A 12,331-nucleotide genomic window follows, 5' to 3' on the forward strand; every position below is an offset into this window, starting at 1 on the left:
AGAATGGTGCCCTAAAGGCAGTATTTGGTTTACATGTTTTTCTAAAGTAAACTGCTCATCTTTTTATAGATCTCATGAGAATATGTTAATTACTTTTCACCGTGACGGAAATCTTTTAATTTAAAGTTTCTCGTAACATTTTCCCCGGTCAGCCAGTCAAGATAAATCGATCATCATTTGAAAGGAATAATATGATTGACAGCTGTCCCCTAAAGAAGAAAAACAGTTCGGTTTGTCTGTCGGCCCGTCTGTCTATCCATAACATTTAGGGAACCCGAGAATGATAGATTCTATAGGGGAAAGATTTCTGCTAAGAATATGTCTTGAGCACTACAAATTTGTGAAGGAGGTTGTTAAAAAACAAAAACAAAATAAAAACAAATAAAAAAACGGTAGCTATCATTTGTCTACTGTAGTCTGTATACGAGTAGAAGTGTGTACATGTAAACCAGAAAATATAAAGGATGTCTAAATAATTTACCAACAGTAAAAGCCGGACATTTTCACTTCTTAAACCAATGCCTGTCGGAACACTAGCTGATAGCAAAGATTTTGGACCCGGTAAGGGCCCCCACTGGGCCAGCCCATACTAACCACATATGGGTCCCATTTGGGGGATGAACGTTGGCCCAAACGGTCGCCTTAATGATGAGTTTGGACTCAGTTGGCGGGTGGGGGCGGCAGAAAATCCCCTTGTGAAACCCGTGGGGGGTCAGTAAGGGGAAGGACTTGTGACCCCAACAGGGCCAAAGATACTTGGCTCTTTGGGGGGGGGGGAGAATTAATGAAAGCCCAAGTGGGGCCCTTAAGGGGCGAGTCTGGGCGCAATCAGGAGACCCAGATGAAGCCCTGATGGAACCCTCATGGGGCCAGTATGGGGCAAACCTCGAGGGCCTGAAAGGGCTAACCACATGGGCCCCATTTGGGGGGATGAATGTTGGCCCAAACGGGCACCCTTAGAGCTGAGTTTGGGCTCATTTAGGGGGCCCAGATAAAGCCTTGATGGATACCTGAATAATTTACCATTACAATAAGCAATAGAGTAAAGGCCGGACATTTTCACATCTTAAGCCAATGCCTGTCGGAAGGAGAACACTACCACCAAGAAAAGGACGCGGCAAATCATTCTTTTGCCGGACGTCTGGTAACAACACGGGGCTGCTGACTAGTTTGTCTATGACTACATCAACTCCTTTAGTTAATTTTTTTATGCAAGATTAAGCAATCGTCTATTTATTATTTTAAGTTTAGAGAAGCAACGTTAATGCTTCTAATGCTAACAAATAAAATAAAATACACAACTATTATCTAAAAAAAAAAGTATTTTGAGGAGGGGGTGGGGGGAAATGCTGGCAACTCCAAGTGTTAAGGCTATGATAAGATTTAAGAATTGTTTATGTCAATCAACTTCTAAAATATAGTAAGGATTCCATTATTTGAAGCTATTGGTGCTTATAACAAGCACAGCTTCGGCAAGAAGATGCGATTCGAATTTAATATTTCGAAAAAGATTTTATAATTTCGTACTTAATAATAATTTTTTCTAACACAATGATCTATAACTAATTTCGAAGAAAGTAAATTTTGAATAGATGATAAACCTTTTTCTAGAAGAACTAACATTAAAAGAAATATTTTTTAGGAAAGTACGTGTATTTTTAAAATCTTATTACACTTTACTTTTTTTTAACATTAATTAGCTCTAAAAAGAAATTTAAATAAAATACCTAATTTGGCAGTTAATTCATTAGTATTTTAAAACGGAAATAGGGGGAGACAATCAATGTGTAAATATTCAACCATTTATGTCGTAACACAACAACACAGTTCTGGTTCATCTTTCTTTGCTTTTAGTCGATTTCCTTCCACAACAATGGAAATCGCTAAAGCAATGTTTGGTGATCATTCTAATGAAGGATATAGTAGTAAAGTCAGAGATGGTACGTTTAATCCCTTTAATTGTTTTCGGACATTCATCCATCTCGATCTAGAATCTAGATTTATTATAATTTATTATTTTATACTCTCTTATTTATTTATTATTTATACTAATAGTCATAGATTATGATAGATAGAGTTAGAGTATGATAATAATGATAGTAAAAGTATAGTACTATAGTCGCTATAGAGATCTCTAGTTCAACTTCAACTGGTTCTAGATCTAGACGATCGTCACATCAGTAACTCAGACGACTCAGTAAGTCAGTAAGACATTAACTAGACTCTAGATCTATCATTTATAATCTTCTAGTATCTAGTCTACTAGAATCTTTAGATCTAGAGCTTACTCACTTAACTCACTGCTTTGCTTAAAGTTAATAAAGGCTTAGGCTTAGCCTTTAAACTATAGTATAGGCTATAGAGGCTTAGACTTAGACTAACTTAAAGATTAGAAATTAAATATTAGAATTAGATTAAATTGTAAACCTGATTACTTAGAATATATTATATAGATCTATTATAAATAATTATTAATAATATATATATTATTATTAATTCTATTTTTACATTATATTTAATCATAAATGACTATTAGATATAGATCTTAAAATTTAAATGACTTAATAAATACCTAAATAATAATAATTCTAGAATCTAGATCTATAATTCTATATCATACTAATCATAGTTTATCATAGTCACTCATAAACTAAACTCATGATAAAGCGACTGCAACAATTACAGGGGAATCTCCCTCCTAAGTATTGTAGGCAAAGTCTTTGCTCAAGAGATACACTGCTGTATGGCACCTACGCAAAGCAAGAGAGAAAACTGAACTCATTCCATTTCAGATGTCTCCGTAGGATCTTGAAAGTCACATGAAAAGAAAAAGTGTGCAATACTGAGATCCTTGCGCGATCATGTATTCCCAGCATCTTTACAGCCCTCAGACAATGCCGTTTGCGTTGGCTTAGACATGTTCGCCGGATGGAGGACAAGCGCATCCCGAAAGTCATCCTCTATGGACAACTCGTGACTGGCACAAGAAAAACTGGTCGCCCCCACCTCCGTTTCATAGATGTAATAAAAGGTGAACTCAAATTAGTGAACATCATTACTGACAATTGGGAAGACATAGCTCTAGACCGCAACAGATGGAGAGAGACAGTGACCAAGAAAGCTATGGACAGTGAAAGAACATGGGTCTCAGCTCAAAAAGAAAAACATACAATCCGAAAAACGGCCAGCTCCTCTACCACATAGCAAAAGCCACCTTAACCTGCGCTATCCCAATTATTGCTGGCATTAGTTCCATTACCTATATTGTCTATTCCTATCCTATAACTATATTGATCTATAGCTATATTATATGTATAATATAATCTAGAATTAGATGATTATTTAATTACAGATCTACTATCAGTTTATTGTGGGGTGGTCATGACTCTTTTTTACTTTAACAGCTTTAGAAGTTCAGGAGTCAGTCACCCCCTTTCCATACCTGGCAGGGTTAAAGGTTAAAAGTCTCAGGCGAGATTTCTGAGCATTGTGATAATGATTTACTAATATATATATCAGTGTCTCCCAAACTGTGTTCTGCTGAATCTTAGTGTTCCGTGAGGCCTGACTAGGTGTTCCACAAGCTACTGGAATTTGATTATAATTAAATTGTAGGCCTACACCTGAACTAATATCTAAGTAAATGCAGGAATAAAAAACATTTTTATTTGCTCTTCTTGGTAATAGAATAAATAGAAAAAAAATCTATCCTAAAAACATAAGCAGTGTTCCACTTAATACTCCAAATGTGTGAAGCATTCCATTTTGGAAAACTATATATATATATATATATATGTAATACATCCTTTTCACCATTTCTGTTTTAAAGCTACTGATGAGATCAATGATACCATTTAAGTTTCTAAAAGTCTCATCTAAATTGCCTAGAATAGATTCTATCCATATCTTTATCTTTTAGTGAAATATTTGTATTATAATTTTAGCTAAAAATACCATGAATCGTGTTGTTATTGATCATTATATTTCAAAGACTTTATATAATGAGATGTTCTGTAAATTGCTATCATCTTGAAACATTTTTGTCTAGTTGAAACACTGTCAGAAGATGAAGAAGAAAATATCATTATATCAGCATCTGGAGAGGGCATTAGCATCAGTGTCAACCCAAACTCAAGCCGTGGCCATTCTGACTTCACCCCCACCCCAGGAGGACCGTTCTCGGCTCTTACACCATCGATGTGGCCACAAGACATCATGGCCAGGATTAATCATCCTGTTAGTTATGTTTTGTTTTTTACTCTTTTTTTTTTAAATTAAAAACATTATAAATTTTTTTTTCTGAGATGATATTTCTGAAATGATATTTCATTTTTTATTTACTGTTGTATGTTATGAACCTGTTTATTTTTAAAAATTATAAATGTATAAAATTGTTTGTCGTAGAACTATTTTCAAGATTTCTTATCTAGAATTTGTTTATAATTCAAAAATGAGTATAAATTAAATATATATATATTTATAATGTTTATTTTATTTTATTCCCAGCCTGAGGATCCAAATGGTCAGCTAGACTATAGATATGATGAGTTTGGCTTCAAAGTGGAAGAGGAAGGTTGTTGTTCACTTTTCAATCCTAAATATTTTTATAATAATTTTCAATAGTTTTTAACAGTTTTTCCAAATAGTTTTTATTCTGGGGGAGCTACATATACATTTCAGAATCTTGTGCCTCTGTCTCTGCATCAAATCAACACCCAAAATTTGCTGAGGAAAAATGAATCAAGCCTCTGTTGATTCTGTCTTGAATTTATTGTTTATAGCGATTGTCACCTCTAGTGTTTCTTTATATTTGTGAACTGAAGTGACATTGTGTACTGACTATCTTCTCTATCTTGACCTTTAATATGTGTGTAGTTATTTTCAGCATTCTGTGTAATAAAGCTTTAGTTGTTAGCACTGTATTTTATTAAAGTACCAGAATCATGTATTGTGGACTGAATTTGTTTCACCATTTGATAATAAAAGAAAGGAAATGGCTTATGCATTTAATGTTCATGTACTTCATACCAAAGGCATGATCATTAATATTCAAATTTTATCATTAATATTCAAATTTTATTAAACTTTCCTAGAATTAAATAAAAAATACCTTCTTCCACATTCTCATTGTCGTGGTGGAGAGTTCAGATAGCTAGTCCTATATCTGGGATGAATCGCATAGTGGTTTTAATATCAGACAGCTCTAAATACATTTTCTATAGGGGTGTTTTTGAGCCAGTATCTTGTGCAGGCCTCTGGATAAATCATGCTGCGTTGCTAACACTCCACATTGGCTTGTTTCACTGTTTTCACTTTTCAGCTTCTGTTAGGTCCTGTTTAGTGGCAAAATATAAGTTTTAGCTTGAAAAAATCTCAGATTATTCTACTTAACTTTCATGTACTTGGCTGTGTTTATTTGGCATTTAATTTGTATTATCTTTCTTGAAACCTGCCAACCACACAGTTCAAAATGTTAATGCTTTTGTTATTAAAGCTCTAAAAGTCTATATTGTATGTTTAAGTAAAGTAAAGTTCCCCTTTGTGGTCTATAGGGAAGATGATGTAAAGGTCATCTGTTTATGTGGCCCACGGTTAACAAGGGTGTTATGTGGCCAGCACAATAAGCAATAGAGTAAAAGCCTTTACTTTTCCCCAACTGATGTCAGGTACCCATTAGAGATGGGTGGACTCAGAGGTGTCCGAAGATCCTGAGATAAAAAAAATCCCAAGATTTAAATCCTGGACCCTGGTTTGGAAGCCAATCGCTTTTCTGCTCAGCCACCATGCCTCCTATACTATATGTTTAATTACATGTTATTTAATGGCTTCTTTGATGGGGAAGAAAGTCAGTACAGTTTTTTTTTTTTTAATTATGTTCTTTTTTTTTCACCTAGCATTTGATTGTTCAAAGTTTTTCTTGTACATTTAAACAGATGGACCAGAAGAAAATTCCAGCAAGCTGTTAAGCACTCCTTTTATTGAAGACCCGCAGCACAGGTTAAAGTGGACGGCTTATTTGGAATTCACACACAATCATGAAGTTGGAGACCTCACCTGGGACAAGGTTTGTTCAACATAAACTGTTGCATTCAATCTACTATGCGTTATCCACCAGCTAAACTCTGTTTGTTTGTTTTTTAATTTATGCTACTATTTCTTTCCAGGTAGAAGCAAGGTTGCCCAGATCAGAAAAACTAAGGGGCATGGTAAGACAAGGCATTCCACAATCCCTCAGGGCCCAGATGTGGCTCAGACTATCAGGAGCCCTGGAGAAGAAGAACAAATCTGATTTGTCCTATAAGGATGTGGTCAAAGCCAGCAGCAGTGACCACCTTATGACCTCCAAACAGATTGAAAAGGTAATGTACAATTAGACAACTTATAAATATTTCTTTCATTCATTATAATTATGAGGTAAAAACTACTAAACTCAACATAATAATGAAAATATAATAGAATAGAAGCATAATCCATTGAAGCTAATAATATTTTACATTTCAAAAGGCATTAGTGCTTTTGACTACTATTTACTAAAAGAAATCAATAATGGCTACATGAAGGCTGCAGGACACACAGTTAAGGCCCAAAGGAAAGACAGGTGCACATCGAAAAGGACAATTGCTTTGTCTGCATTAGATGTGACAAAATATGTATCCCGCAACTGGTTTTGCTGTCATGTGTAACACCTCACTCTTCCTTAATCTTTGGAATCCAAGACATTGCCATTAAGTGGCTGTAAAGTAAAATACATCTATTAACTATACATTCTGTTACATATCAATGTTCAGTACAATAAAAATATTTCATATTGAAGTTTGGCACTAAAGTTAACTTTATTGGGCTGATAGATGATGACACTAAAGCTATAGTTCCGCTGCATTGTACTTTTAGAAGCGTGTTTTCTTCCCCCCTTTTATTTTAGTTTAGATTTTTTTTTTCTCTCATCAGGACCTGCTGAGAACCATGCCAAGCAATGCTTGCTTCTGTAACATCAACAGTACTGGCATTCCCAGATTAAGGAGAATCCTAAGAGGTCTGGCCTGGCTGTATCCAGATATCGGCTATTGCCAGGGAACTGGCGTGGTAAGGGCTCTGTCAAGTTTCTGTAAATTCGTTTTAGCTCTAGGTCAATATGGAGGGCTAGCACAAAATGCACCATGACCTTTTTTTAAAAAATAAACTTCTTGTACTTCAGTTTCCTGTATTTTTGAAACGGTTTTCAGTGTAATTTAATTGTCATGTTTCTATATTAGAACTGCTGTTGTTGAAATGATGTTTTGTTTCGTTAAACAGATAGCTGCGTCACTGCTACTTTTTATGGAGGAAGAGGATACTTTCTGGATGATGTGTGCCATCATCGAGGATCTGTTACCTGCTTCCTACTACTCCAGCACTCTGATTGGCATACAGGTAACACAATAGAGCAGTGTGACCCAAACTTTTTTGACCTTTTCAGATGCACATGTTTTAGGCCACGTCACCCCAAGAAACTTTTGAGTTTTGTAGTACTGGCCCTCTTTGGCTAGTTTGGGGATTACTGCAATAAGGAATATTGTAATTGGTGAATACTGTCACCATCAGTGTTCTTATCATTCATTGTCTTACAAGAAAATATTCAGAACTTGTGTTAAAATGTCAAGTCTTTTGATCTAACACACAATAATGTAAAATAAGTTTGACAACTCCACAGTAATATATTATTTTCATGTTGTTGTTTTTTTTTGTGGCTTTCCCACAATGTTTTGTCTCCATCTATGTTTCTTTCCCTTGTTTTGTATTTAGAGTTGGAAGTTGTTGGGTTTTTTTTTGCAATAAAATCCAGTGGCTTATAGAGAATGAGATTTACAATTTTATCATTAGTTGGGAAAAAGTAAAGGCGGTTGTTTGTTGTGCTGGCCACATGGCACCTTTGTTAATCGTGGGCCGCAGAAACAGATGACCTTTACATTATCTGCCCTAGAGATCAGAAGGTCTGAAAGACTAACCTTGCTACATGTATACATCATCTTTTATGTGCTAAAGTTAATTCATCTTATTTAACATTAATTTGGTTCTTGGAATGGTTATAAATGGCTGGAAATTCATTCTCTGAACTTTATTTATCCAATGCATGCTAAATTATAAATAGATAATGATATTGAAAATGTTTTCTATTCTTTATTTATTTAGGCAGATCAAAGAGTATTACGCCAGTTAGTGATCAGTTACCTCCCTGACATTGATTTGGTTTTAAAGGAGCATGACATAGGTAAGAAGAGATATTTATTTAGTTTTCTTTTTTAAATTGATACTAATGTATCCTGTACATTTTTAGTTTGTGGTTTTCAGCAGTGGAATTGTATCTAGTAGGAGAACGCATCTTGTCTTACAGTTGTAAATTTTTGGTTTTTTTTTCTTTCTATAGTTGAGAAGTTATGGCATTACTGATATAAAAAAAATAATTTAATAAGACTAGTAAGGATATACAATGTTTTGTTATTAGAATTGATGTTTTCATAATGTTTATATTTCATTTGGTGTCTTGTGATTTAATGTTTCGTCTTTTTTTTTTCTTTTGTATCTGAGAAATGCTTAACATATATTATGTACATCACCCAATAGTCCAGCATTTTTCTTTTTCATCCTTCTCATTGTTATGTTGAAGTGTTCATATGACTAGACCAATACATGAGATGAACTGCGCAGTGGTTTCCAAATCAGGGAGCTCTCCATATAGTTTACTTTCTATTGGGGTGTTTTGGGGCCAGTTTCTTATACAGGCCTCTTGGTAAAGAGAGCAGTTTTGGAGGACGTCGTCGGCATTCTCTGGTGACACTCCACATGGGCAGATTTCACTGGTTCCAATTTTGAGCTTCCGGTACAGGTGTTGTCGTATTCTGTTGTGTCCGGTCCTGAGTCGAAAGATTAGACGTTGGTCTTGTCGGGATAGCTTATAGTAAGCGTCATCTTTCTTGTGATTTGGGTGAGAGCTCGTCCATTTCTCATTTATTTTATTTACAATTAATTTCTTCATTTCTTCTGGATAGAGTGCAGAGTTTATTTGTGTAGTCCAGCATGAAATGCAAAGATTCTCTGTGATTCAGTTTTTTCCTTATACTTTTGCAGAATTGTCGTTGATTAGTCTCCACTGGTTCCTGACATTGTTTGCCAGTGTGGTCCACATGAAGGTCCTGCTCAGACTCTGGGATCTATTCTACTACGAAGGATCTATTGTGATATTTCAAATAACCATGGGGATGCTGAAATTAAAGGTGAAAGCTTAGTCTCTGCAATTGCTGTTAACCTCTAGTCCAGTGAGAAGCTACTCTTAGCATGGACATTAATCTTAAACCAAGTGTTATCAAAAATGTGCCTTTTAAATCTAGGGTGAAAAAAGTGCTACTTACCTAAATATTTCATTGATTAGTGGACAAAAAATCAGTTAAAACTCTGCACCATAGAGAAGGTTAAAGTTTGCTGACTTGTAACAGTGGAAACATATTCCAAAGTCATTTTTATTTCACTTGGAGGTTTATCCCTTGTAAATGTATCATGTTGTGAACTGTAAGAATGGGGGATGTCAGCATTTAATCTTATTGTAAGCTAATGTACTAGCATCCCAGGGTTTCTTTGACTTTATAAAACAGTGATTCAACTATTTGGTCAAAAAAATCAACACCCAACGTTGCATATTCGGATGGCTGCCTGGTCGTGCGGTTTGTGCGCTGGACTGTCGTTCGGACTTATCGATGGTCCCGGGTTCAAACCCTGCCCGCTCCCATCCCCCATTGTCCTGCGGGAGGTTTGGACTAGGAAGTAATTATCTTCAACTCTGAAGGAACATCCGAAATAAGTAAAGCATTTTACAAACATTTTATTCCATTCTGTCAATATTTATGTTTTTATTAAACTTCTTAAATTCTTATTGTAAGCTAATGTACTAGCATCCCAGGGTATGTTTGACTTTATAAAACAGTGATTCAACTATTTGGTAAAAAAAATCAACACCCAACATGTCATATTTCATTCTGTCAATATTTATATATTTTTATTAAACTTCTTAAAACCAAGTTTATCATTATTTAATTTGGCAACATTAGTTTAGATTTCGCGTTTATAATTTCTTTTAAGAAACTTTTGTTGTTAAAGAATTGTTTCAATTAAATAAATATCAGCGCTAGAACATTTTAAATTTTAATTGGAAAATAAATATATAAATTAATTAACATTCTTATGAACATGAAAAAAAGAGTTAAAACAAATTTGTAACTGTTTACCAAGTCCCACCATTTTTACATTGTTAACACAAAATTTTTTTGTTCTCTCCAGGAGCAAGAGCTTCAAACTTTGGACAACTCTGCTCAGATATTTAACGCTCTGTCTGATGTTCCCGGAGATGTTGAAGACGTAGATGAACTTATTGAGGTCAGAGATGAAGCCCTTATTTTTGACCTCATAAATTTTATTACTTTTATCTTTACCATTCAGTAGAACAAGTGTCCAGAGTTCAACTTTCATTTTCTATTTTAAAAATCTTTACCATTCAGTAGAACACATGTTCAGAGTTCAACTTTCATTTTCTATTTTAAAAATCTTTACCATTCAGTAGAACACGTGTCCAGAGTTAAACTTTTATTTTCTCATTTAACTTTACCATTCAGTAGAACAAGTGTCCAGAGTTCAACTTTCATTTTCTATATTATTTCTTTCATTTTTACAACATATTTTCTCCATAGTCTTTTATCCTGAAGTTAAATTTTGATTCAAATGTTTGTCTCATTGATTCAAAATGGTTTAGTTTGTGCTGTTATGTCTTAAAGTTTTTAACCTTATTATTAAAGAATGAACAGAAATGTATGCTGATTAAAAAAAAAAAAAAAATTGTTACTGGTTTGATAGAGTTAATTGTAATAATTCAGTTATAAAAGTTCACACCAAATGTGTTCTTACTATTTTTTTTTGGGCTAGACCCTTTCATTATAGAAATAGAAATGTGTCCATGCCATGACAATAAAGCATTAGACAAGTGTTGAAGTCTTGACCAAAAAGGTCATTACATTTTATTTGTTTAATTATAAAGTAATTATTTTTACATTATTTCACTTTTTTTCCAGATATGGTCTAATTCTTAGGACTGCCAAACATTTCTAAAAAATTTTAATGTCTAACAATATTAATAATGCTGCATATTATTTTAAATTTGGGCATTGAACTTTGTAAATTATTTCATTTTCTACTTTTGCTGCAGTCTATTATTTCTTATCCTATAAAACCCTCTTGAACTTTAAATAGCTTTCATTACTTTTCAAGGAATGATAGATGTATCATTACAAGGAATGATAGATGAAACAATGCCAGCAAATAGAATTTCAAAATTAAATTTTTCCTTCCTAGAGAGTTAAAAATTTATTTACATTTTTTCAGGTTGCTTTTCGAGTGTCTGGTTCATTAACTGATGTCCATGTGGACACACATCGTAGAAAACATTTGGCTTACTTAATGGCTGACCAAGGGTCACTTGTGAACCCAGAATCTTCCAGAAATTTACCGAAACAGGTAAGCTTACTAGATAGGTCTTTGAAAATATCATCAAGGCTCTCAAGACTTTTCAGTAAATATCATTAAAAGAAGAAGCTGTAAGCTTATAATTTATTTTTCTCTGCCCACACACCTGTAATGTGTGTTATATTTCACATTTTTAAAGATAATATGTCCTGTTAGAAACTTAGCACAGCAACACACAATACTGACTGACTTTGAACTAGACATTTAGAAGAGACCTCACGGGTGGTAGGTTTTGGCTTGTTTATACTATTTAGTTAATATTAGTACTTCAAGGAGATGACATTGATTACTGACTACTCAGCTGTGGCCTTTATGAATTAAACATGGTTTAAGTTATTCAACAATCTGGACTTAGTTTTTTCACTTGTTATTGTGATGCAGACCTGCCTACCGTTACGCAAAATGCGTATTCGTTACGCAAAATCTCCCAAAAATGACCGTCAGTACGCAAATACGCAGTTAACCTGTCGCGTTACGCATTTCGTATCCTCCCCTCCCCCCCCCCCTCTTGCCTAGCTTACCATCGGTCACGGAGGTCACGCTAAGCCGTCCTGTTGAGGGGGGGGGGGACAGAAAAGGTGGGGGAACACATTGTGTCCAGATCTATACGTTGATTGGTTCTTAAAAGCAATTAGATTTAGTCTAGAAATGAAGAACGCGAGAGTGAGGGAGTGGCGGGTTGGTACCGTCAGTTAGCTTATACACCAACGTGACTTTTTTTTTTGTAAGTTCATTAGTAGAAATTAATTATGTTGAATCCCTGATTCCCGTATTCATTTGTATAGAA

At 34.6% G+C, this 12,331-nt stretch overlaps 1 protein-coding gene across 5 annotated transcripts in view; it reads left to right on the forward strand.

The window, feature by feature from the left end:
- LOC106058073 (small G protein signaling modulator 3-like) overlaps positions 1–12,331 on the forward strand; it is a 48,915-nt gene that overhangs the window by 2,436 nt on the left and 34,148 nt on the right. For 3 of the 5 annotated variants that reach the window (XM_056018760.1, XM_056018759.1, XM_056018758.1), the window contains exons 2-11: positions 4,049–4,236; positions 4,507–4,573; positions 5,934–6,064; positions 6,165–6,359; positions 6,949–7,083; positions 7,294–7,410; positions 8,170–8,248; positions 9,106–9,251; positions 10,309–10,404; positions 11,404–11,535. In XM_056018760.1, the coding sequence (XP_055874735.1) occupies positions 4,049–4,236; positions 4,507–4,573; positions 5,934–6,064; positions 6,165–6,359; positions 6,949–7,083; positions 7,294–7,410; positions 8,170–8,248; positions 9,106–9,251; positions 10,309–10,404; positions 11,404–11,535 (1,286 nt within the window). Of the gene's footprint in view, positions 1–1,790; positions 1,941–4,048; positions 4,237–4,506; positions 4,574–5,933; positions 6,065–6,164; positions 6,360–6,948; positions 7,084–7,293; positions 7,411–8,169; positions 8,249–9,105; positions 9,252–10,308; positions 10,405–11,403; positions 11,536–12,331 lie in introns of those variants that run through there. The other 2 variants (XM_056018761.1, XM_056018762.1) reach the window with 1 other exon arrangement.

The sequence above is a fragment of the Biomphalaria glabrata genome, chromosome 2 (genome assembly GCF_947242115.1).
Source record: "Biomphalaria glabrata chromosome 2, xgBioGlab47.1, whole genome shotgun sequence".
In the NCBI taxonomy this organism is placed as follows: domain Eukaryota; kingdom Metazoa; phylum Mollusca; class Gastropoda; family Planorbidae; genus Biomphalaria; species Biomphalaria glabrata.